Source organism: Vicugna pacos, chromosome 2 (genome assembly GCF_048564905.1).
Source record: "Vicugna pacos chromosome 2, VicPac4, whole genome shotgun sequence".
Lineage (NCBI taxonomy): Eukaryota > Metazoa > Chordata > Mammalia > Artiodactyla > Camelidae > Vicugna > Vicugna pacos.
In genome coordinates this window covers 30,162,198-30,188,819 of record NC_132988.1, presented here as the reverse complement: position 1 = coordinate 30,188,819, position 26,622 = coordinate 30,162,198, and the positions used below count along the sequence as shown (strand labels likewise).

General features: G+C 42.3%; 1 protein-coding gene across 8 annotated transcripts in view; it reads left to right on the top strand.

Moving 5' to 3' along the window:
* The first annotated feature begins 9,402 nt into the window (after positions 1–9,402).
* Positions 9,403–26,622, top strand: part of JADE1 (jade family PHD finger 1) — a 55,445-nt gene continuing 38,225 nt past the window's right edge. Inside the window, exons 1-2 of one of the 8 annotated variants that reach the window (XM_072937546.1) lie at positions 9,403–9,595; positions 26,008–26,085. In XM_072937546.1, the coding sequence (XP_072793647.1) occupies positions 26,034–26,085 (52 nt within the window). In that variant the 5' untranslated portion in view covers positions 9,403–9,595; positions 26,008–26,033. Of the gene's footprint in view, positions 9,596–9,709; positions 9,828–9,864; positions 10,003–10,986; positions 11,099–11,161; positions 11,183–11,403; positions 11,554–12,639; positions 12,708–24,625; positions 24,643–26,007; positions 26,086–26,622 lie in introns of those variants that run through there. The other 7 variants (XM_072937561.1, XM_015246087.3, XM_031691928.2 and 4 more) reach the window with 7 other exon arrangements.

Genomic DNA, 26,622 nt, shown 5'->3' with positions numbered 1-26,622 from the left:
AGAGAACACTTAATAAGTGTGAGTTTCCCTGCTTCCTGCTCCCCGTGCAGTCTCCAGGCAACTTCCCCAACTCAAAGTCTTCCCCACAGTCTCCATTTCTTTCTTTCTACCTCTTCTGGTCTTAATTATTCTACCTCTTTTATGAAACTTTCTTAACCTATTTCAGCATTTGATAGAATTTCCTATCTTCAAATTATTATGATATTTATATACGTGGTCAGGTTACCTTTACTGTTACATATATCTATTATGTATCTCCCCAAATACATATCTGCTTGAGTGTATGCTTCCAGCCCTCCAGAGTCTAGTTCTATGCTGGGTAATTGCCAAGTACTCAGCAAGTCCCCAATATACTGATAGTGAGGAATCTAAATTACAGCATGTTTCATTGCAAGCAATTTGACAAAATGAACCCAAAGCCTTCGACCTAGTAATTTACATTTTCAAAATCTATCCTAAGAGTGGTCAAATAGTTAAACAAAGATTTGTGCATAGGAATATTTCTTACAGCCATTTTTTTGTAAAAGTGTGGATTTAGAAAAACATAAATGTGTAAATAAAGAATCAGGAATCATGAGGATTCCATTATATGGTGGAATGTTACACTATAAATAAAAATTCCATTTGCCTAATCATGGATTATAGAGCTATAAGGATATTCACTAAAGCATTCTTTATATTAGTAAAAAAGATAGAAGTAATTAGCAAAAAGAAAAACATAGAAATAACCTAAACCTCCAACTATATGGACAAATTAAATATTGTCACAAAACAGAATTATAGTGTGATCCCATTTGTCTAAAAAAAAGTATGTATATATAGATACACACACACACAAATATACAAAAGATGGAAAAAAATACATTCCAAAATTTTAGTGGTAATTATCTTTGAGTAATAGCTTTTTGGTGATTTTAATTTTAATTTTGGCTTCTCTAAAACATAATATTTATTACTTTTAGCATAAGAAAATAAGGATGAAAGTTATAATCTGTTTTTTAAATGGTTCTTTGGAGACTATTTAATTACATGAATATATTGATCATTCATCCATTGCATTCAGAACATTTATTAACTGTCTACCAACTGTTAGGTGCCAGTACTAGAAACACATGGAGAGAATAATTGACAAAGTCCTTTGAACAACTGACAGATAGTCTTGTGAGGGGCACAAAAAATTACAAATCAGTGAGAGAAGTGATAATATAGTTATAATACTGAATGTTATGGAAGCTTAGAAAAGGGCAGGGGTTAGGGAGGTAGGGTAAGGCTATTTGGTAGAACTTGAGTGAATTAGGGCCAAAAGAAGGGGCTGTGTAGATAGGGAAGAATGATCCAAGCTTAGGGTTAAGCATTTTCAAAGGTTCTGAATGGATACTGCTGAGGAGATGTGAAAAGCCATGAAGTAGGGGGAGGGTTTGGAAGGAGAGCTAGCAAAAGTAAGTAGCTATGTTGATGACACATTCTATCCTGAAGAGTAAACAAGGGGGAAAAGGGCAATTAATGGTTTTAAATGGGAATGCTGTTATCATATTTTTGCTTTAAAAGAGCACATAGACTATTGAGTAGGGAATGAATTAGAAAGGGACAGGATTAGAGGGAGGGGGACAGGATTAGAGGCAGGGAGAGCAGTTAGGTGGTGATGTAAATCACTGAGATGATGATAGTGGCTGTTGGGATGGAGAGGTGAAAACTGATGTAGAAGTGATCTGGGAATAAACTGGATTGGTGGTGGTGGTGATGATGGAGGAGATGTCAAAGAAAAGCAAGAGTCAAGGACGATGTCTTGACTCCTGGGTTTGGCAATTGTGGATGGTGGTACACTAATTGAGTCAGGTGAGGAGGCACAAAGTGGGAGGGAAAATGAATTCAGTTTGTGATACATTGAGTTTGAACTGCCTGTGGGAGGTCCATTGGGGGTGTTCAAGAAGTTACTGGAGACACAAGTATAGATGTGTGTTTTGAGGGGCAGTCATGAGAGTAGATGAGAACACCAAGAGATATAAGTAGAATGAAAAGAGAATACAGCTTAGGAGGGAACCCTAAGGAAAACCAACATTTAAGAGACTGAAAGTGAGAAAGCAAATTGACTCAAACCTGGTCTGGGACAGAAATTTTTTGTGTGATGTAATTTACAACTCCTTCTGGGAAGCAATTAGCATTCCTGATAAAGTGCGTGAACAGTTTTCTGACAGACTTTAATAAGACTGAGAACTCCTTCTGGGAAGCTAGGGTTACCCATCCAGCTGATTGACTAGCCTAATAATCTTTAACCAGATGTTCTTTTTTCTGTATCCATTCTAAACATGGTTGGTGAACCATTCCTTTTTTCTTATAAAATGTCTCAACCAAAATTACTCCTTCAGTTGAATTTTTAAAAAAGCTTCTCATGTACTCAAAAACAATTTGTCTGAGGCATGGCTTTAACAAGAGAGAAAGAGGAGCCTGCAAGAGAATTAGAAGAGTCCAGAGGGGTAGGAGAGAAACCAGTAGAAGACTGCTGAGGTTATGGAAGCCAGGTGAAAGCATTTTAAGAAACAGGGCATGAACGGACAACAGTGTCAAATGCAAGTAAAAGGTCAAGTAAAAACAAGGATGAGAAATTGCCACTGGATTGAGCAGTAAGAATGTCAATGATGATCTCTGGCAAGGGCAGTTACACTGGGGTGACTGGGGGGCATAAGTCAGATTTCAGTGGGCTTGAGCGAGTGTACACCATTCTTTCAAAAAGTGTGACTGTTAAGGGAGGCAGAGGAAGGGAGCCTTGAGATTATTTCCCTTTAGTAGGGACACAAGTATATTTAAATATGTTTGGGAAGGAGTCGGTAGCCAGGGAAGCAGAAGACACCTGAAAGAGAAGGGTTAATCTTGAGCTAGAGACCAGAAAAGGTGAACCATTCTCAGGATTCTGAGCCCAGGTGGAAGAAATGTCACATGCCGTGCCTCCTGTTGTGATAGAAAGGAAGGCGGAGGATGAGCCTGCAGGGAAGATCTGCAGGTTTGGAGGCAGAAGGTCAAAGGCACTCCTGCCCGGTGGCCTCTATTACATCTGTGGTGTAGGAGGTTTAGGAGTTCTGCTGAACATGTCCGGGTGAGTGGCAGGATAGCAGACTGGGACAGGAAGAAAGCTCTGAGCAAAATCCCAAAGAGAACGGGAGATTGAACTACCTGGGGAAATTAGTGAGTTCAGGACGTGGTGGAGGATAATGAACACCTCATGCAACCAATCGGCACAGGTCTGTGATTTTCTCCTATGGTGCTTTGAAGTCCTCATTTAGGAAGGAAGACAACTAACCTGCACTGCCTTCAATGAAACTTTGAAGCTTTGCAGCTTCCTCTGGCCATTGAAATATGACTTCTTAGTTTGGAGCTTAGGTCCTGTTTTCTTCTTACTTTATAGGCACTTCCAGTTGATCTCATTCACTCCCATGGCATCAACCTCTCTGTGCTGGTAACTCCTAAACCAGTACTTGCAACCCAGCCTCCCTCTAGAGCACCACACTCCCCATCCCATCTGCCCTGTGGGCATCTTCAATTGGGTGATTCCTCAAGCTGAACTCATCGTATTTCTGCTCTCGGAATTTCCTTCCTTTCCTTTGCTCCAGGATTCTCGTTTTCACCATTGCACGCTGCTCAGTGCTCAGTGTCTGTTGGGTTTCAAATGAAGGAATCCACTCAGTTCTCTAAGCCAGAAGCCTGGGACGCATCTTTTTATTCCAGCTGCTGCTTTACCTCTGACATTCAAGCCATCGCAGACAAATCTTGTCCACAACTAAATGTGCCTCATGGCAAGAAAAAAAAAGTGAATTATCAAACAACTTCAACACAGAAACTTAAGTGTTCACTTTACCCCCATTTCTTTGCTTCATTAACACTGGAGCTAAACCAGGGGGAAGGGATACCTCCCTCCCCGTTTTCTGCCCTCTCTGCATCCTGCCCTCTCAGCCTTAGAGAAAAGGAGAGTCAGTTTTTCATTTGCTAATGATTTGGGCTCAGGTTATAATGGGCCATTAAGGTGTTTTGTGGAAGAAAAGAGGAAAATGGAGCTTTCCGGAGGAGGGATAAAGAGACTGTGGGGTACCTGGGATCAGATCCAGGCCTCACTGAGAAGGGAGGGGCCCGAGTCCTCCCTGACTGTGGCTGGTTCTTTTTTCTTCTCCCGGCCCCGTGGCTTGAGCCTCCGCTCTGCATGCAGAGACAGGGCTTGAACCCCTTGACCAGTTCACTGCCCAGCAGGACCTTCGTTTGGTTTCTCCAGATGTTGCTCCCTCCCCGGATGACTGCCTCTACCTAGTGGGTGCCCTCCCCAGATGCCACAGGGACCTGCTAAGCCCTAGAGACATCTCTCAGGCATTTCCTGGGTTGGGGGAAGGAGCTCTCATACCCCTGCCTGGAGCGGTGCTGAACTGGGCAAGCTGGAGACCTCTGGAGAGCTGGGCCAGTGTTAACCATGCCTCCATCACAAGCCGATTTGTCTACTTGTCTCCATTTTGTGATCAATGGCTATCATCCTACGCCTCTATCTCTCACCTGGCAACTGCAGAAGCCTCCTCACTAGCTCCCTAATCTCGTGTCTCACCTCCACCCCATCCTTCGTCACACAGAAGCCAGAGGTTTTGTTTAAAACAAAAAATGAAACAAACAAAAAAGCAACACTAGGTCCCCATCCCCTTCTCATCTGGCTAACATTTATAATCCTTCACATTTCAGCTGGGATCACTTATCCTGAGGAGCCTTCTCTGACCACCCTCCTCCCACTACCCACACCCCCACACTGACACAAATAGACACACAAGGGATTAGGGGTCCATTATAGGCTTACCCCCACACCTTGTAGTAAACTGTCATCACCTGTTTGTATTTTTAACTGACCTATGGACAGAGAATAGACCTTCTTCCCTTGTTACTCGCAACCTTGTCTCTCGTGCCTCGCCCTGTGCCTCGAGTGTGGTGGATGAAAGTAAGATCTACTCAGGTGGTTCTCATACCTGAGCGTGGATCAGAATTACCTGGAGGGCTTGTTAAAACACCGATTGCTGGATGCCCCTTTCTGATTCAGTAGGTCTGGGTGGGGATGGAAACAATGGATCTCTGACAAGTTCAGGAGCAGTTGCTGTTGCTGGTTGGGGATCACATTTTGGATTACCACCGACTGCTCTGCGTCTGGTAAGAGAAGACTATAGGGGTAGATTGGAGTGACTTTCCGGATAAGAAGAAAGAACTCATGAGAAATAAGCTTTGGAAGTCTTGGAGGTGGTAGCTAAAATAGAGAGATTTGAATTTGATATTAAAGATGGCAGAACTCCCCAGTAGTTGACAAGGTCCAGGGAGTAACTATGAGAATACATAGTTGAAGAGACCTGTAGGTGGAGTTACGGCATGAAGGCAGGCAAAGACCTGCCAAAAAAATTACTTTAAAAAGTAGAATACTGGAATTTGACACAACATTGTAAAATAATTATAAATCAATAAAAAATGTTAAAAAAAGTAGAATACTGAAATGATATACATGAAAGAAGTGAAAAGGAAGATGGTAAAATGAAATATGTGACATCATTCCAATTTTATTAAAAATGCCTAGGAAAAAATCTGAAAATACATGGCACGGTTTATAATAGTTGTCCCAATGGGTGAATTTTATCACCATTATTTGCTTTTCTAAATTTTGAAAATTCTATCATCATGTTTTCCTTTCATGATCGAGAAAAGCTTTTCCTATTTTTAACCTTGGTCATTTCCATCTGGTTGTGTTAAATTATTTTCTCTTCTGTCCCTCTGTCAGAATTGTTTCTCTTTGACATCTTAACTTGTGCTGAAAGTATGAAAATCAACAAAATTAAAACAACCAAAATTAAAGACAAGCAAAGGAAACAAAAAGGAAAGGAAGAAAGAATCTAAAGGAAAAAATAATTTAGTCAGTCCTGATATCAGCAAGAAAGTATGTCAATTACTGGCCTTCCAATCATTCCATATATTGGAAGGTTGTAACCACCTACCTGGAGGGGTTTCCCAGCTGTTCAGGACTGGTGGACTCATCAATTGGTTAGGCAGGGAACCTTTCTCCTAATCTCTTACCCATCACCTCCTGTTTCTTCTCATGGTTCCCAATGTTACTCTTCCTGTTCAGAGATATATCTGCTTGTCCTTTTTTGAACTAAATCCTCTCCCACCTAAATAATAACATTCAAAAAAGTTAATAAAAAGTTATTCTTTTCTGTCATATAGTTATTAAGATTAATTAAAAAAAAACTTTGTGACAACTTAAGCCCTCTTTATAACAAGGTTTATTTGGGGCATAAATTCAAAGCTCGAAACAGTTAAATACAAACATACTTTTAGAACACAACCCATTTTATCCACAAGAGCACTTGTGCAATAAAAATTGTGTATACATTATATGTCATATAATGGTATTTGCCATTTCTCTAAAGGAATGAGACATATAGGACTTTAGCATATGTACCTACTTCATTTCAAATATGAACAACTCTGAATTTTGTGTCAAGGCCTGACAATTACCTTCAGAGTAGACACAAATGAAAGTAACTAAACATTATAGGTTTAATCATGTATAACTTCAGAATCAGGAATATGAATATATATTCAAAATTTTACTCCATAGGAATCCATTATTATGGAAGAAAATAATAAAACTGTATGCCTGCAGCAAAATTTAAGGGATGTATAAAATTGTAATTATTACCATGAATACTACTCAGATTAGGAAAGACTAGAATCTTGATATTTCAACTACACTGACTACTTTGTACGTATTTTCTTGAATGTCCTTTCATCTCTGATAATAAAGTGTGAATTAACAGGACCATTCTAGAGACTAGGAAATGGTGATCATGAGTGATTTGGTAAGTTAAGACAATAAGTGACAGGGAGGAACCAGAAACTCATTTCCCTAATTGCCAGCTTAGTACATTTTATTTTAGACTGTGCTGTCGCAAGTCAAACCATGTTCCTGTATGCTTGCGGATGGGTTGTGTAAAAGTCTCCTTTGTGGTTTGATGGCAAAAGACACCTATTATTTAAAAATATGTCAATGGCTGATTGTTAATGACGAAATGTTTTTACATGTTCCTTATTGATTCAGGTTGTCCTCCATTTCTTCAAATAATCATCACTTTCTAAGCTTGGTAAGAACAAGCAGAAATTACTGAATGTTAAAGAGAAAATGGGTGTGATATATCATCTTGTCTATCATGTCAGTGGGAAAACTAAGACCTAAAGAGATTTGTTCAGAGTCGTGATGTGAGTTGATGGAGTCTCTGGACTCCTAGTCTAGGGCTATTTACAGCACATGGCACTGCCTCAGCGGATCAGTATTCCAAAGCAGTGACATAACTGAGGGATGTTCCTGGAAACATCAGTCTTTTTTTTTTTTTTAACTTTTTTTTATTGTGTTATAGTCATTTTACAATGTTGTGTCAAATTCCAGTGTAGAGCACAACTTTTCAGTTATACATGAACATACATATATTCATTGTCACATTTTTTTTTCGCTGTGAGCTACCATAAGATCTTGTATATATTTCTGGAACCATCAGTCTTGATCAGTGTATCAGTGTTGGGAGTTTGTGTGCCATTTTACCTCTTTATTTTTCTCATCTGTTTATTCAGTATACTTTGATTTTGTTGTCTGACGTTTGGGGAGTGGGGATAGAAAACAAACAAACAACTAAAGCTAAGTGGCAAACACGATTTAATTTTTATTTTTTTTGCAGGGGAATGAGTGAAGTGAAGTAAATTTGGCAGGAATGTGAAAAAGTTGCAATTTTCCACGGAGAGAAGGCCAAGAAAGAGATATGGGAGGGATAGCCCTCCTACTGCCAGGGCCACTGCTGGGCACTTTTATGGAGTTATCTCATTCCTCTTAACTTTTTAGATAGGGGTTGTTAACCTCATTTCAGTACTCATGACAACACTGAGGCTCAGAGAAGTTTTGTAATTTATTCCACAGCCACACAGCTGATAACCTGTAGAACCAGATCCAATGCAAAGTCTGTCTGGCTAGGAAACCTGTGTCCTCTTACTTCAACAATAGAGTATGTATAAGGTGAAATAGTGAAAATAATAACTGCAGTGTAATACTCATAACAGTAATAATGATAGTTAGCATAGTGCCTTACATATGTGATCTCTTTGAACAGGATTAAGTGAGCACATGAACAGGACTGATAAGAGTATCTGTACTTTTCATTAGTGAAACAAGCAAGGAAGAAAGAGGACATATACTTATGATTTCCTTTGGTTTACTTTGTTTTCTGAAACATAATTGAAAGACTCAGTTAGTTTTGCAGCATTTATCAGATTATTTTGTTCTTGATGTGGATGGATGGGTTGGTGTGTGTGACTGTGTGAAACTGAACCTGATACAGTCAGAAGATCTCTTCCAGTGGATAAGTATGCCTTTTGGTTTGATACTCAATTTTGTAGTGATCACTGTTCCTGTTTACTGAATGGGAGTTTTAATCTGTACTCTGGTCTTTTCCCTGTTGAAGCTGAATGTCACATACTCATTTCTTTAGCGGGGGGAGCGGGGGGTGTCCATGAAAGAAGTTATGTTAACCCCCACAGTACAAGGTTGTATTCCTTGGAAAATCAGTAACCACTCATTTTTACACATAAAAAACCCCAAATTAATTTCTGATGACTAATTTTATATTAGTCTGCAACCCCGGTTTTAGTATTAGGCTCAATTCTCATATTTGGAAGGCAATATCTAATTCTGTAATACTGTGTAAAAAAAAGGTGGTGTCAATTTATAAATAATTACTGTCTCCTAATGAATTAATGTTCATTTGCCATGATCATTTCAATACAAACTTAGGTAAAGATATGTTTCGGCTCCAAAACTGGGTTCTCTGTATTTAAAAATGTCATTCTAATTCGCAACTCCCTATAGCTTACTACGAAAGAACTATTTATTTTGCCATTCAGCCTAAAAATAAAACCTCTCACCCAGACTACACTCCTTAAAAGCCACATTTTTTAATCTACATAATTTTAAATTAACTTGAAAGAATCCATTTCTAGGTGCAGTGAAGTCAAACAAGAGTTGGAACTGGGACAGTTTGAAAGGAATAATTTAAAAGCCCACCACTCTGCTCGGAGACACCTCAAGAATTTCTAGGCTCACAAGGGAAGAGAAGGAAGAGATCTAAAAAGCTGAACAGTGCCTCTCCTTTCGAACCCCCGCGGATGCAGGCCAGGCCGGCTGCGGCAAGGGCCGCGAAGAGTTAACGAGGGACGGAGCCCCCCGCGCCGCAGACTCCCCGCGCACACCCTCCTCCCTCCTGTCCCCACCCTCTCGTTTTGGCAAGGGATTAAAGTGCTCCCCCCTGTGGCAGCAGTGACCCAGAAATGAGTTTGATTCACACAGTCCTTCCTCCATAACAAGTCAAACGCCCGTCTGAGAGTGCCTCCCTGCGCGAGCGCCGGGTGTGTGTGCGCCGGCGAGAGCAGGGGCCCGCCCGGCTCTCCGCCCGCCAGCCCGTCCGTCCGCTCGCCCGCCGCGGCCCGAACTCATGCTGCGCGGAGCAAGCGGCGAGGAGCCCAGCGCCGCGGCCGAACCCCTCCGCAGCAGGTACGCGCGCGGGCCGCGGGGGGCGCGCGGGGAGGGCGCGCCGCGCGAGAGTCCGCGCGTGTCCGCGTGTGGGTCCGTGTGCGCGTCGGATTCCGCGGCGGCGGCGGCGGCGGCGGCGGCGGCTGCAGGACGAGCCGAGAGGCTCAGCCATATTTGATGGTTTTGTTGCTTTGCTCGGGAGTTCTCGGGAGTAATTTAATGCCGAAGGTCGCTGCCTAGTGGAAATAATATAGTACGTCATTAATATGGCGCCAAAAGATTGGGTCCTCGATATGTAGCGAGGAGGGAGGGCAGGCAGCCGCCAAGCGCAGCGTTACTATCCCACCAGTAACTTGGGCATTGCTGGGGCGGGGGCCAAAGGAGGAGGAGAGGATGATTTTTGGATCCTGAGAATTGATCTATGTTGGGTCAGTAAGTTTTATTATGATTATATTTCAATTTTTGGGGGGCGGGTGAAGACTTAGAGCTTTTTCTTCTGGTTTTGCGAAGAACATGGGATTTTCAGATGAATCATAAAATTAAACGTATTCGGGAGCAGAAGCCCAGTTTAGTTGGCTTTAGTTTATAGCATTTTTAGAAAAGCCAAAGTGTATTATTAGGTTGCATGAAAGTGGAAAGCATAGTAGCAACTTGGTAGACAGATGGCAATGGCAGAACGCAGGTCCGCGTACATATATGAATCCAGAGTGTGTGTGACCGTGCGGGGGGAAGGGGAGAGGGACGACGACTGTATTTGTCCAAACATAGGTGTGTGTGTATAGGTATATCTGTATAGGGTGGCCGCAGCCCTGGCTCTTGTCACCGCGTCACCACATGTCCAAAATATTCATTACATCAATTCAAGGGCAGTGAGCGGGGGTGGGGGTGAGGGACAGCTTAGCAATTAGATTCTTCCAAATTGGATTTCCAATGATCAAACCTTTTACTTACAGTGGGACCACCTGTGAAGTGAAAAGCCCTTCATCGGTGAAATAAGGAGGGAGTTGCTTTGGTAGAGCAAAGTACCGATTAACCATGAACTTAAAACGGATTGCAAATTGCAACCTTTGGCACCGTCTGCAAATTGTGGGGGTGTCGCTTGGTCTTCACTGCCTGAAATGAACGTGCAGTGTGCACCCCGGGACTGCAAGTTGCAAAGCCCTTCAGTGCACGTGTCTTGTGCCTGTGAGTGTGTATTTGTGAGTTGGGAGCTGTTGTTCGGTAGCCAGCAGGCTTTCCGGGTTGTTGGCGCTGGCTTGCAAATGCGGGAGAGGGATGGAATGTGGAATGTTGACCGGGGAACCGAATCCTGTCGGAACGGTCCCATTTGCTGGAGAAATTCGATCCCCTCCACCTCCTTCCCGCTCTCCCCCGCCCGCCTGCGGGTTGGAGGCGGGGCCGAGGACGCCGCTGCTGCTCAAAGTGGCGGAGCGCGGCGGCGGGAGGCAGGTGCACGGCACCCGCCAGTGGGGGTGCTTCAACTTCCGCGGGCGTTTAAATAGCAGCCTCTCTCCCCTCCCACCGGTAATAGGTGACCTGGCGGCCGAGGGCGGCGGGGCGGAAGGGACGGGGGAGACCTGGGAGCGAAGCTTCGCGGCACGTGGGCAGGTGCTGGGTGGCCCCGGGGCCAACTTTTGTGGCCCGCCTCTGGCGTTGGAGGAGAGGCGGCTCCATGTGGAAATGGGGGCAGGCGGCGGCTGAGGCGCTTTCTCCGCCGCGGCGGGAGCGTCACTTAACGGTCCCAGCAGCGCCGCCGGGGCCCGGGGTGGGGGTATTCGGGGGCGGGGACGCCAGCCCACCGCGCCCGCGCCGCGGGAACCCCGCACAAAGCCCGCGGCGCGGGGGTGGCCACCGCGCCCCCGCCCAGGGAACGGCCCGAAGCCGGTCGCCATCCCCGTGGTGATTCTGGCGGGCAGGCGCAGGCGTTTGTTTGTTGGTTCCGCGCCGCCTTCCTCGCCGGATGGCTTCCTGTGACAGAGGTGATACACAGTTTCCAGAACTGTCTGGGGGCGGGAGCGGGAGCCGAGCCCGCTCGGGGCTGCTCGCCGCCGCCGCTCCCATAGCACAACCGTTTCTCGCCGGCGCGCCCGCCCCAGCCCTTAGGTGCCGCCCGGGAGGGACTCGGGGAGGGGGACGGCGCGGCCGTTTCCAGAGGCTCAAGTGGCTTCTGGACGCGAGGGAGCATTTGATTTGCAATTGGGGCCGAGCGGATTGGTGCAGCTGGCGGCGGCGGGGCGGGAGGAGCGGCGGTGGCGGCGGCGGCGGCGGCGGCGGCGGGGGGGTGGCCACTTTCAAATGGAGAGGGCGGCGGCGGGGACGCCGCTGCGGAGAAAGCGGGGCTTGGTTGCGCCACGAGAAGGTGTCATCACTGCATCGGGGCTAATTCCGGCGGAGGTGCCGGGAGTTACTTTCCCCTCCTCCCGCGCTGTTGTTTCTGTCGCCTTGGGAGGAGGAGAAGGAGGGAGGGAGGAGGGGGGCGGCGCCGCCGCGCTGAGCCGGGCCCTGCGCAAACCCCGGCGGGCGGCGGCGGGAGCCGCGCGGTGCGTTCTTGGGTGCAGGGCGGCGGCCCAGCTCGCCCCTCCCCAGGATCCCCCCTTTCCTGGGGTCCTCAGTTTTCTGTCTCCAACCCACCCACACTCTCCCCCCTTCCACATTGGCTTCACGTCCCTGGGTCCTCCGCCCTGGCTCTCGGCGCCCCAGGTTCCCCCCTCCCCACCCGTCCCTCCCCTCCCCAGCCTTCCCCCTGTCTCTGGGCTTTCCCACCCCGGGCTCCCCCACGCGGGGGCGGCCGCAGTCCCGGCGCCCGGTGAATGAAGCGAGCAAACAAAAAAGCGGGCGATTTAAACGTGCCTTCGAAACCCGTTAGGAATGCGTCGTCACCCGGAGACCGTTTAAAAGCAGCTTTGGCTGGCTTTCTAATAACGAGGAGGCAGGCGCCCCACCTCGCCACGGCGGGGGCGAGGGTCTGTCGCTCTCTGTTTACCACAGCCAAGGGGGAATTTAAATTTTCTTTTTGTAAAATGATAGCTGCAGTTGAATGACTTAAAACGGCTACAATTTTGGGGATTGAAAGAATCTGAAGTTTCCATTAAGGAGAATGCTTAGGGGCTTCTTTCCCAAAGGTTTTTATTAGGTGAACTATTTTTCCTTTTTAGAAAACCCACTGTGAAAGGCTAGCTCTCTAGTTACTTGTAGCTCAAGGCTAATACCTTTCAAAGTTAATGAACTAGTTTTAAGATACACGATTTCTCTGGAAGCTGATTTAGGTAGTGATCCACTAATGGTTAGAGAATTACTATAGTAAGTTGTATTTGATCAAATCACAGCTAATCAAGATTTAATCATTTATAGGTGGAGAAAAGAAGTGTTCAGTGTAACCCTGTTTACACTGACAACACTTTTGATACAATAATATGTTGTAGTAGACTGGGCAGCACACATTGGAGAGATGCATAGGATGTTCTGTGGGTGACACTTTCTAGCAAGTACCCGCAACCCAGAATTCCTAATGCCTTTTTGTCCCAAAGGTTTCAGTCTCTTCTAATGTCACTTTTAAATCCGATGACTTTTTAATCGTTTGGTTATTTTGCCTTCTTCCCTAAGTATGTATATTTTTATGTATGTATCTGACCTGGCATATTTCATTATGACTTTTTAGCCATTTAAGTGTCACGTATCTACCTTCCTCCAAACACCAGCCAGAGATAAAGGGAATTGCTTGAACATGCAGGGGTACTTGAACTTGATTCCATTTTAAGGTCATAGGCTGCTTTCTAACAAGAAAAGTTGAGTGGGATGCCGCAGATTTTAAATGTGACAAGGGTAGATATATGTTCATTTAAAAAGATCCCCCACTCTCACTTATTAGTTCCTCCTCCCTCACTTGACAGGTTTTCAACCTATAGATGAGTGTTTTAGTTTTATATTAGTTACCAAGGCTGAAAGAGTAGTATAAAGGGAAGATAGTGAGAAATTGAGGTCTGCCTGAGACCAGGGAGAAAAAACTTTGGAGTTTAAAGAAATGTTACATTGTAGAAACAAACCATTGCTTAGCTGAGAGACTTTGGGAAGAAGAGTTAACTTGGTGAGAGTAAAAGCAGATGTCCTTGTGTCTCACCTTCATAAATAACTGATTTTTGACTTTAAGGAGCCCTTAGTGGCCTAAAGTATTATTACAGAAGTGGTGTTACATGTACATTGTTGAAAATTAGAAATTACAGAGGAGCAAATATAACACATTTCTACCACCTACAAATCATCATTGTATTGTTCTCCAGGTAATTGTGTATATGTATGTATGTTTTAATCAAAATGAGATCATACTGTATATACAGTTGTGTGAGGAGATTTTCTTTTCCTGTTAGCTAGCTTTCATTTCATCTATTATTGGGACATAATCAGGTTTCCTCTTGGCCCCAAAATATAACAGCAGCTTTGTCTGAAACAGTGTCCAGTCAAGGATTGTTTACTGCATCTGGTTGTTTCCTGTAAGGTTTTAATCTGTAGTGACTTTTTGATAGAACTGACATTGAGGAGGCGTGCCTTTGGAATTAATCATGACTGGACTTTAAAATCCTATTTTGATTCCAACTTTTTAATTGTAATTTGGAAGTCTGATTTGTAGATTATCTGTTTGAAAACTAAAGAAATTTGCTTGATGAATGTATCCACAGACTTGTTGGAAAGAGTTATCAACTGTGTTTGTGTTTCAGTACTGAGGTGGTTGGGAGAGCAAACATCAAGATACCAAACACTGACCATATCCTGTATCTTTAGGGTTTGTCAGGAGTGAGAAGGTGGCATATGACTCACAATTCTGCCTGCTTCCTTGCTTCCCTGTTGGTGAAGCTCTTCTCGTTTAGGATTATGGGGCATCTGTTAGACTGTTACAGTTAACGGTCCATCAGAATTTGCATTATAAGCCCAGTTTTCCCACATGGTTAATAAAATAGATATCCTCTGGAGGAAAATATGACATCTTAGCCAATATTATGCTTTGTTTTTGGATTGACATTAAAAAGTTTGGCTTGGTTGTTCAAACAGTGGGAGTTATACCAGTGTTAAACTTAAAAAAATTTTTTTTAATTGAGTTATAGTTTAAACTTCTTTCCTCACCTTCCTGTTCAAGCCTGTAAAAGAATACTGTCACCATATTCAACTATATATGTATATATATATTTTTATTTTAAATAAAGGCTGTCTTTACTTGGAGTTGTTAGTTTCTTAGATGGTATCAGGAACCTTAATTGGAAAAGTGTTTTAGTTCCTGAGATAGTTAAGTCGTTCCCTTAAATTTTAGTGTTCAGTGTATTTTCTCCATTTTCAAGATTTTGCAGCACTTTATATGTTATCTTGTATTTAAAATTTGGACAATTAATGTGTTATTTGCAGTATATGTTATTTCAGAAAGTTGAGACTTAACTGAAAGAGTCTATTGCCATTTGCCTGGTGTACTTACACAAAAATATTACTCTTTGATCATGAGGGATATATATTTTGATGTTTTCACAGTTGGTGGGCTCTGATGGAGTAAGTTAACTCTGCATTCCTAATAATGCAAGAGTGACCATGGAGGGCCTTTTTACCTTTGAGTCGAAGTGGCATCTTGTCTTAAGTTTAGCTCGGATTGAGTGTCATGGAACAGAGAGAAAATCTAGCTTGAGAGGATACTGATCCTGACTCTTGGCAGTGTTCTTGTGGCCTAGCCTTATCTAGCCTAGTCCTTGAATAATTATTGAGGATGTCTTTCCTCTCCTGAATGCAACAAAAATAGATTGCCAGAAATGGAATGGAAAGCTTAGTAGCTGGGCAAGAGATGGGATATTTCCATTTTTGAGTCCTTTGTTAATGCTAGACCAGTAGTATATGATGTGCACTTAGCAAATGTTCAGGGAACCCCTACGTCTTCCCCTTTGCAAGGACTAACTTTTCATGAATACTCTAAAACCAGTCCAATATTTACTTTTTGCTTTTGATTTCTTGGGTGGAGTTATGACATAATAAGGTGATTGAGGACAGTAGAAGTAAGTTTATTTATTTACTTGAGTAAAGGTAGATTTATTTAGAGAGATACGCACTGAATAGAGTGCAGGCTGTTTCAGAAGGCAAGAGAAAGGCCACAAGGTGTGGGGATTGGAAGCTCAGGTTAAAGTAAAAGTAGATACACACTCCATAGACAGAGTGTGGGCCGTCTCTGAAGACCAGAGAGAGAGGCCTATTTATTTACTTCTAAAGCTTTAGGTTCTTTTGGACTTACTTGTTGAAGGAATTAAAACAGAATTTTCTCTTGTTTTTGGAAGTACTCCCAATTGTCAATAATAAGTACCTTTTAATATCGATCATTTAATGTCTGCACAGGAGATCTTATTAATTTGAAAATTAATGACTGCTTCTAAGACAGTTTCTAAAGAGTTATTTTAAGTGAAGTTTGAAAACTTTTACTACTAATGCAGGGTAAACAGCAAGAATTGGCAAGGTTAACAAGTTGCTGGAGTTTGAGCTGTGTGGCTTGCTTTTGTTTAGCACAGAGTACTCTTAATGTGATTTAAGATTTTTCTTGATTACTCATGGTCATTTTTATCAGCATTAATTATTTCAGTGTTGAAATACAATGATGCACTTAAGAGGTGTAGGCTGAGTACTGGTGGCTTGTAGCTTTTTTAAGGTCAAGGACATTTTTGAGATCCAAAACCTGTGGAACCTCTTCCTCAGAAAAAGCAGGTTGCACTGAAATTTTCATGTCATTTCAGGGTTTGGATGAATACCTTTAAGTGCATCCTTGGATTCCAGTTTAGTATTTAAATTCTGGTGAATTCTTTTTTTTTTATCACTATTAACCGTGTATTATAGTAAACATGCCTGCCTACAACATTTTTCTGCTTATTGGTTACTGGTTTGAAAATCAGATAAGCATGTTAGAAGTTACAAGTTAGTACTATATGCTGACCCCAAGTAGGAGCCTCAGGGGTTTTCTTTTGAGAAAAATTCATGGGTTTCTAGACATGGCCTTTATTTAAGTCACTTAGAGAACACCCTCTCCTTACTGCCAGTGTATTGATTTACAGCAAGGATCAGTAAACTTTTTAGTTGAGGGCCAGATAGTAAATATTTTAGGCTCTGTGGGCCTGATGGTCTCTGTTACAGCTGTTCAGCTCTGCCACCATAAGTGCGAAAACAGTGGACACAAGAGGTAAATGAATGAACATGGCTGTGTCCCAATAACACTATTTACAGGCAGTGAAATTTAAATTTTGTATGATTGTCTGGTGTCATGAAATGTTCTTTGATCCCTTCTCCCTAAACCATTTTAATATGTAAAAACCATTCTTAGCTCAGAGGCTGGACAAAAACAGGCTGTGGACCCCTGATTTATAATGAGACACAGCATTACCTGGTCATTGGATTGTTTCTGTTGGGACTGAATTCCCCTTCTGATAGGAACCTGAAATAACAGCTTGAAGTCAGAAGTTTGTTTGATAAATAGGGAGGGATCTGGCTAGTCTAAAGGCTGTGGCTCTTAACTCTGGTTCCTTGATCCCCTCTGAGGATAGGATGTGTGACATGGGATCCTGTGTACCTAGGAAAGCACAACCAGGTAGTCACACCATGCAGGGGAGCCAGGCAGAGAAGCCCTGTGTAAGGGAATGTACATTGTAACCTGGGGATCCCTACAGAGGCAGATAACCTCTCTCCAAGTAGGGTGTGTGTGTCATGCCAATCAGAAGTTAATGCCTGCTGCTCAGGGGATTCATAACCCTGTGATAGTGTTTGGGGGATGACTAGCACATGCCCCTTCCTGCTCTACCTTTTGTACACTTCACCGGTTAAAATGGCATTTGCAACCATCTTCCCATCAGCTTGCCAGGAAACTTTCAGGTTCTAAGTTAACAGACTATCGTTTATTGAGTACATTTTAGTTGTCTGCTCCCTGTTAACATATAAGGCATGGCCTTAATATTAAAGATAACCTCTTTCTAAATCCTAGTAGGTGTCTAGTGGGAGGCCTGTGCAGGCACCTGGGGGGAGGTGGGTGTCACAATAGGGCCACCCACCTTGAGAACTGGTCTTTGGTTCAGCCACTGGCTTTGCCCTAGACCTGTCTGCATCTTTACTCTTGCTGCTTAACCTCTCCAGAATTCATTGTATGTACTTGCCTTTAACATTAGGAAAGGTAAATTAAATTATCTTTAAAATGTTTTCTAGTGCCACAGTTACGGTTTTATGGGTTTCTTTGGGGAGGATTTCCTGTAGACATAATCCATGGTTGAGACTCTTTTCAGCTTTAGCCTCAGAGAATACTTTCCAGACCTTGGTGCTAGGTTTTGAGACTGTCTTATGTTTCCATGACCATAATAAAGACTTGTACAATTGTGATGAAATATTTGTTTTCGTATGTAATTCAGATGATGTGTAAATGGAGTTTTTGTTAAGTGTGCCATCTAGGTCTTCTAATGTACGACATTGGGAATCTGACTTTTTTTTTTAAACAGTACTTAAAAAATTTTTGGTGACTTAACATTGTTAGTGGTAACTGATAGTTTCTGACAACCGGCTATAATCAAGGAACAAAGTTCCTCAGAACAGCTGCATTTCAGTCTGTGTGCAGTGTAATTGTCGTTAGCTGGTTGAGTCTGGTTTCTGCAGAAGCTGCTTTGTATATCCTGTATAAGAACATCTGGTTTGAGCATTTAAAAATCTTTTAAAATTACCCTGTAGTCACTTTGCATTTATTGGCTTATTCTTCCAAGGGTGGAATAAGGGGGTGTAGACTACTTTCCTATCCTTATCTTTACCTTTGTTTCGTTCAGAAACCAACTCCTAACTAACGCTTTTCTAAAGTGTTATTCTTCAGTGAACTTAGAGTTTCACCTGAAGATTTGCACGTGTGTGTGTGTGTTTGGTGGGGGGGGGATAAATAAGAATTTGGTTCAGAGACCACCCCCCCAGGGCAGAATGGAACACATCTGATTTCAGTGAAGTGCTTTAGAAAAATGTATTTTCATATATTCTGAAGAGATTGGTTTCACCTTTTCCCTGGTAAATTGTCAAAAAGTATAAAAAGGACCTACGGGGCAAATATCTCACAAATTCTGACTGGGTGATAGCACTGTGTTAAGGAGGATTCTGAAGTCATGTCTGGGCTTGTAGGAAAAAAGAATGACCTAATTTATTAACCATGCCTGCCATTGGTAGAGGAGGAAATAGAGTATTTGGTAAACATCTCTGGAATGTAGCTTTTTTAAACTTTTTTTCCCAAAAATAGTGCTGCTCTTGAAATGGATAGGAAGTTGAGTATTTTTTAAGGGTAGTTTAAACTCTTGTTTTCCTGTCTGGATTAGTTTTCCTGTTCTTACTGCATATACTTTTAGTGACCTGCTACTGGCATTGGCTATTCTTATGTTTTTAAAACTTTTGCTTTTGAAGTAAATAATGAATGGGTGATAATAGCACTTTATGGCATTATCCTATTACCTTTTCTGTTTTTTTTTTTTCCTTCCCTCCTGCACTATTTCATCAGGTATTCTTTTGAAGCAAGGCAAGCCTTTGATAGCCCATCTCAGGAAGGAGGTGGGGTATACATAGTTGATTTGATGGCTGCTTATTTTAGGCTGGATTCTGTGTGGGGCCAAGAAGTTGTGCTCCCAGGGTCTTTTGTAATATGATGAGGAGCAGGGAAGGAAGGTTTTGGATTTTAAGTCTTTACTATTATAAATAGAGTAGTACAGGATCATGGTAAAAAAAAATTAAAATCATGTGAAAGGTCATACAGAGAAGTAAAAGTTTAAAAGGTCCCAAACTAGTCTATCTGGAACACTTAAGTCAAATTTCTTAGAGATAAACACTGTTAACTTTAATGTTCTTCCAGAAATTTTCCATGAGTATGCAAGCAATTGGTGTATATATTCTCTTCCCTCCTCTTTTATATATAAATGGGCCAAATTTCAGGTTTTTTCCTCTACAGTTTGCTGATGATAAGTTTTCAGCATCTTCCGTATCTGAGCATATAGATCTAACAGAAAGGAGTTCTTAATAGATGGAAATAGGGATAGAAGCTCGAGATTGGAGGCCGTGCTGACTTATTGCCTTTACTGTTTGGGGCTGTATTCATTTACTCCCATGTAAAGGGGAGTTAACAAAAATATATTCCAAATACAGATGATTGGGGTGTTTTGTCATAGCTGCTCTTCAGGTGCTGGCTCTAATTGAGTCAGTAATTACAGAGACCTGGGAGGGGTTTAATAGATTGTTTTAGGGCACATAAGCAGGGATTGGGTTATTTACAAATTGGCAAATGGGAGCTGCCTGTGAGTCATTCAGAACCACTCATTTGTAAATTCCTTGAAATCTTGAAAAATTCTTTTATTGACTTTTAAGGTCTGAGTTTAAAAATAGTTTGTAAAGAATTTATGGTGAACTAATGTGTAATTTGGGCTTTATTAGTAACATAGGAGTAAATATTGCATTTATTATCTGGTCAGTTCTTACAATATTTTTGAGGTGGTTATTTATTGCTAATACAAACTCTTCAGCTGAATATTTTCAAATATGATGTCTTTGCAAAGGCTTTATAGTAGCTTGGGCAGCATTTCCTTTTAAACAAATTTTGATGTATGACATTATAAAGGACACATTTTTAAAAGTTCCATTTTTCTAGGTTAAAATATTTAGACAAGGTTAAAACTTCAACACTTAAGAGCAGAGCAGTTTGTCAGTTAAATCAAGTCTATGACTACTTTTTTGACCAGATGTAAATAACTTCTTGGTTAAAGTGAGAAATCTGGGTTTAAGTTATAGTCACACTAGTATTTTTAGACTCTGAGCATATGAATTAGTGTTGTCAATTTGAAAACTTACTATCTAGGCGATTGTTTGCTTTAAAAACTGAGGTAAGAAATCAGCTGGATTTCCTTCACATGCATTTAGGGACAGGAGGTTACTGTGAAGTATAGGTCATTATTATTTTTGGGTACTTTGTTCCATTGGGTGCTGTATACTCCATAGAAGTCAAAAAGATGACCTATTAAGACAATGTAAATCTCTTCATGGAGAAAGTAGTTTATGACCAGTAACTTAGGACTCAAATTATTAATTACATAATGTTTAGAAATAATATTCAAATTGTGTGAACTTAGCAAATAGAAACAGCTCATTATAAAATACTTTTTATATAAAGACTGCTTGGTGTCTGAAAATATGTTCTTCAATATATGTTTTTGTATTACACATTTTCTAAATACGTTTAAAAATATAGTATGTTTAAGTATTAGATTACTAACTTTGGCAGAGAATGGAGGGACACCTATACATTTAAAGGTAAAGTAATGGAAGTTATTCTAGTTAAAGGTTAATTAGATATTGAAGTGAAACATCTCTTTCTATATAGCTGAGTGAGCATAGGATATAGTTTATGTACAGGAACTCAGTCATTCATCCCATAGGTTTTTTGTTTTTGTTTTGAAGCATATTTGGATCTGATATGTCAATTTCTAGTGTGCAGCATAATGTCCCAGTCATGCACATATATACATATATTCATTTTTATATTCTTTTTCATTAAAGGTTATTATAAGATATTGAATATAATTCCCTGTGCTATACAGGAAAAAAAAAGGACACTAATGAACTCATCTACAAAACAAACAGACTTGCAGACATAGTAAACAATCTTATGGTTACTGGGGGAAAGGATAAATTTGGGTGTTTGAGATTTGCAAATGTTAGCCATTATAGGTTATTTTAATACATAGCTAATCCACGACATTGGTGATACATAGAGAAGTAGTATGTATTGGTCTTTAACTGAGTACCTTTTAGAACTTCTTCAGTGAAATAAATAAGAATGGATAGTTGTGGATAAAACTGGAAAAAAATCAGCCTGTCTGCATATAAACCATAAGATAATTAAAGCCACTAGGGTGTAATCCTTATTATAGCTGTAGAGTTTATGGCCTGATAAATGGTCCCTGTTCCACTACAGAGAGTAATTCTAGTTACAGGACAGTTTGTTTTCTTCAAATCTGTCCCTCTTTCCTAGGAGTAGCATTGAATAAACATCCTCAAGTTCTTAATCATCTTACTCTTTCGTAAAAGCTCTTCTCTCTTTGTCCTCTTGGTCATTTCTCACTCTTTCTTAGCTAGAGTCACATACCAGTCATGCCTCCCTGGTACCACACCCAGGTCACTGAACTTGTTCACTTGCAAATTCCTGAGCCACCTAGGGCATGGGTTCCTTCAGCTAATGGCTGCTCTGAGCTAAATGCCTACTGATTTTCTTTCCCCCAGTTTCTGTCGGAGGAAACTGAAATTTCAGGGTTTTCAGTTACATTGCTTTCTCATGTACTGATGCCATGTCCCATCATAGTCTGCATGGTAATCCTGTAACCTTTATAGCCGTTATCACACTGAAGTCTCTCTGGGGGCCATTCAGTATCTTGTTCACCATGTCTCTGGCACCTAACTTGATGCAGTTTTAACTAAATTAATGTATTAGCTAATCTACACTACATTTTAACCCATCTGACAGAAGAGGTGGAAGAAGAGCGATCTGCATGTGATTTAAGTAGGGTTTGGGGCCAGCAGGTAGGATGGTACCTATGTTTCCTGAGAAGCTGGTGCCACCACAGGTGCCTGGTTGTCTTGGCATGTCCCTCCCTACAGTGGAGATGGAGGTGCCAAAGGAGTGTCACTTGAATGCTCCGTCAATGGTCTTTGGACAATGACTTCCTCTTACTTGGCCTTTCCAGGCAGTGCTGTGATTATAATCTGGCTTCCTAGGTAGTCTTTCAATTTTGGGCAAAGTCCCAAATGCCTAATAGTTTGTATTTTGTCTGCCTAGCTGTTAATAACTTTTCATGGCGGGTGGACATTCCAGGCTCCTGCAAATGGCATCCCTTTGAGTCAGCTTTGATGGAACCAGACAGGATGTGAGGACAAGCCCTGCTGAGGATGATCCAGAGTTCTGGGAGGCATCTGTTCTAGCCACCCTGTGAAGTCCTGTTTCTGTTCAAGAACCCTCTCTCTGATGTCTTTGTTTCACATTTGATTTGAAAGGATCTCTGTTCTCCAGAACTTACTATAAGCTTTAGAGACACACATGTATAGAACATTTAAGTGATGATATAAGGCAGGAGTTGATTGACTACTGAAGAAAATGGTATATTAAAAAGGGTAAAGAAGTTTTAAAATAAGAAAAAAGATGAAATGAGTGGTGTAGATGCTTTTAATTGGAATGGTGGACGGTACTTAGTGGCTTTGCACTGAGCCTGGAGACAAGGTGGCGTTGAGATGGGTGGGGAGGACAGGGCCAAGGAGCACCATCAGCAGAGGCTGAGGTTGGAAAGCAGGGGTGCTTTCAAGGACAGAGGCCAGGCAAGCTGGTTACAGGGGCTTGTGAGGAGAGATGTTTAGGTAGAGCAGGGAGGAGCCCGGTGGAGGAAAACCTCTGAGTTTCTGGCTGAACTCATTTGCAGTGTGAAACTGAGGGAGAGATGGGCATAGGGAATAATGTGATGAGGTCACCTTGTAGGAAGGCTCTGTTTGCTTTAATAATTGGAAAGGTAAGGAACTGGGCATGTAGAATAGAAGGGTGGTGCTTGAAGTAATCTCCGTGTAGGTGGCTGCAGAGCTGGTGGGGCAGTAGGAGGACTTGAGAGGGTCATATGTTATGAAATGATAAGCCATGGCTATTGAATAGAAAGATCAGAAGGGTTGTATATTAGTAAAGAAATGAGCAAGCAGCAGTACGATTCCGAACGTGAAGATGCTGGTGACGTGTATGTTAAACATTACAGAGCTTTGCCCAGAGCTTTGTTGTGCAGCTGCTTTTTGTTACCTCCCTTTTGTTCTTCAGGACTCTGCTCGGAATCTTACTGACTCCACCAGCCTGTGCTCCTGTAGAGCCTGGTGTTTACCACTGTCAGGCACTAACACTGAATTCCTGTTGACTTGTCTGTCACCTCAGCTAGACCAGAAGCTCCATGAGGTCAGGGACAGTCATTTCTCTCCAGCACTTCCTCATATATTAGGTATTCAGATGTTTGTAGGATGCATTATATGATAATGTATTTTTTTGCTGCTTTCTCTGGAGTGTTGCAAATAGCCTTATTATTATTATTATTATTACTTATTCTACTGCTGTCTAGATAATAATCAGCCATTGCCTTAAATGATACTGAGGGCCCTCTGCTTTCTCTCACTGGCTTTCATTGGACAGATGTTTGCAGCAGACAGGCACTGTGCTGTCTGTCTTAAAGATAGTAACATGTGCGTACTTTGATTTCTTGATAGAGTAAGTAACCCCAGGTGAGATAAATCAGCCTGATGTCAAGGATTAAGTACATTAGAGCCACAGAAGAGGCACTTCTGGCGTGCACTCTCCCCGTTCCTGTGCCAGCTTCCCTGGAGAAGTACAGCACGACATTCTCAACCTTCTTACTCAAGGTCTTTCGGGGTGGATGAAAATGGAACTCATTAGAAGGGAAACATTACTTTTACTCTTGTTTCGCTTGCAAGTACTTACGTGTGTTCAGGAGGATCGTTCTGTCCTGGCCAGTGATTGCATTTTGCACACAGTGACTGTTGAGGTGCATGCTTTCTCTGGAAGCTGTGTTTGAAAGCACAGAGGAAGGCATTTTGATTTTAAAAGATTCTAAGTTCTCCAGACTCTTGCATTTAGGTAAATGTCAGTTGTTCGAATCAGTGATGTAACCAGTGTTTGTTTCCTCATTTCCAGCTGGGGAGCTTTTGATGGGCTTTCGCAGCCTCTTCTCAGTTCTCACACCCGCTCCTGAAGAGGGGGCTGTATTCTTGCCCTGATGCTTCATGCTGTTAACTTTTAAGGAATTCCTCTTTAGGTGGCACTTTTTTTTCCCCTCTTCTTTTTCTCAAGCTCTCTTGTAATGCAGGCTCTAAGGAGCTGAAGCTGTTGCTGGGAATAAGCGGGCTTTGCCTTTCTGTTTTCTCCTTGTACCTCCTGTTGGGTCCGGAGTGGAGCAGGGGTGCCTTCTTCCAGAAGCTTGTTGAAGAGAGTTCAGCTGTCAGCACTTGGTGTTTCGGCACAAGGTGACAGGGTAGGGAAGACAATTGTTTCCAGTGGGGAGTGGGCCCCAGGGGTTTGTCGCTGTGGAAGTCTTTCTGGGGTGGACCTGCCCCAGGCGAGCCCTGGGTGTTAGAATTACAGTGGAATGGGGCTCTGCAGGAAAGGGGATGGGTGGGCTTTAGGACTGTGATCCTGCTTCACAGTGTGAAACCCTAGTACTCACGTCCTGGCTTCCTCTTGGAAATTCTTTTAATGGCTTTTGAAGAATCAACTGGTAAAAATCTGCAAACCTAACTGGATAAGTTAAGGAAACAGGTAGCCCATTACCACTAGCTACCTGTGTCTTAGAAAGAAAATATAAAATATTGAAATTAAAGATTAGGGGCCTGAATATTTGAATGAATCATAGGTCTATTTTGTCGGTGGGAACAGACTACATTGTGCGATAAGCTTTCTTTTTCTAACTTCCTCTTTTACAGGTCCATTTAGAATGGAACTTTGGGTTTTTAAATTCTGACTTGTTCTAGGACAGTTCTAGAAGTTTCTGTCTTACTCTAGTACAGTGGTTCTCCATATTTTTCTCCACACTGTTCTGTGTGCCACGTTCCTGGAAACACACCACATTGTAATGCTGGAAGGGTTGGGGTGAAGTGTAGTGAAATTAGATTTAGAATCAGGCGTTTCCTGTTCACAATGTGACTAGGAAACTGAAGCCAGAAAAAGGTTTAGGTAGTGACTTGCCCAAAGGTCCTAGTCAGTAAAGGAGAGGGGTCTGGATCAGAACCATATGATATCTGTGGTCCCTTCCTTTTCCAGCTTTGAATTGCTGACAGGTTGGAGATGACGAGGGGAGGCATTTGCATTCCCAGTGCCCCATTTGTTTTGTTCCTAGAACTCTAGGTATTCAATTTGTAGGAATCTTTTAGCAAAATTTGCCCGAAAAGCATGATCATGCCCAGAGCAGTGTAAATATTCACACATTCAGGCACAACCCCATCCCCAGTCCCCATATACACGTGAAAAATATGAATCTGTCTGTAGTGAGGAAGCACTGTGCTCATTGCCATGGGTTTTCTTCCTGCAGTGTTTGCTGCCAGTCAGCTAGAGACTCCTGGACTAGTTGTAGTGATAATGTCACAGGAACGGGAGAGAAGCCTGGCACCTTTGGGAGACCTGCTGATAAGTGACTTCTCTGCCCCTCCCCCTCCTTTTCAACCTGTTCTGTTAATGAGTGCACCTAATTATGTATCTGGTCTTTTTACTATTTACAATTCAAATGCTACTTAAAGCCGATTGTTTGCTTTTGTATGCTGTAAATCCTGGGCTGCCTTCTGAAGCACAACTTGATGATTGTGTATTATCATCTTGGGTTAAGTGCTGTCTCATTGCTTTGCAGGCTGCCTGCTGTTTCCCGGGGAGATCATGAAACGAGGTCGCCTTCCCAGCAGCAGTGAGGATTCTGACGACAATGGCAGTAAGTCCTGCTTTGTTGTTCTTGGAGCCTACCAGGGTTTGGGTCAGTGTAAAAACATGATTTTTTAATGTAATGTTTTAAAGAGCTGAGGACCTCTGCATATCAGGCAGGTCAGAGAAGAGCTACAGCTGAGAAACACATCTGTCTGAGTGTGATACTGCAGGTCTGCAACCAGATCTTTCCGGGTAAGGTTGACTGCGGGTGGGCATTCCTCGGGCTTCCTGTTTGTTATCCAGAGATGAACAATCCAGTTTCAAGAGTCACTGGTGTGTCTCTTTTTCCTAAACATCATTTACAGTACTTCACAGTTGCTTTTTATGAAAAGGGAACTTAATCGAAGCCACTTAATTATTAACTAGTCTAACCTGAAACAAAGGGCGACTGAAGGCTGCCTAGTGTGATGTGAAAATATTAAGTACAGGTTTTTAGGAGGGCACGAATCAGTGCTCTTCACTGATTTGAACATGACTGTATTAATACTGCTACTGTCTGCATCTCAGCTCTGGCATCCTCATATTTTCACAGTGCTTCTGAGAA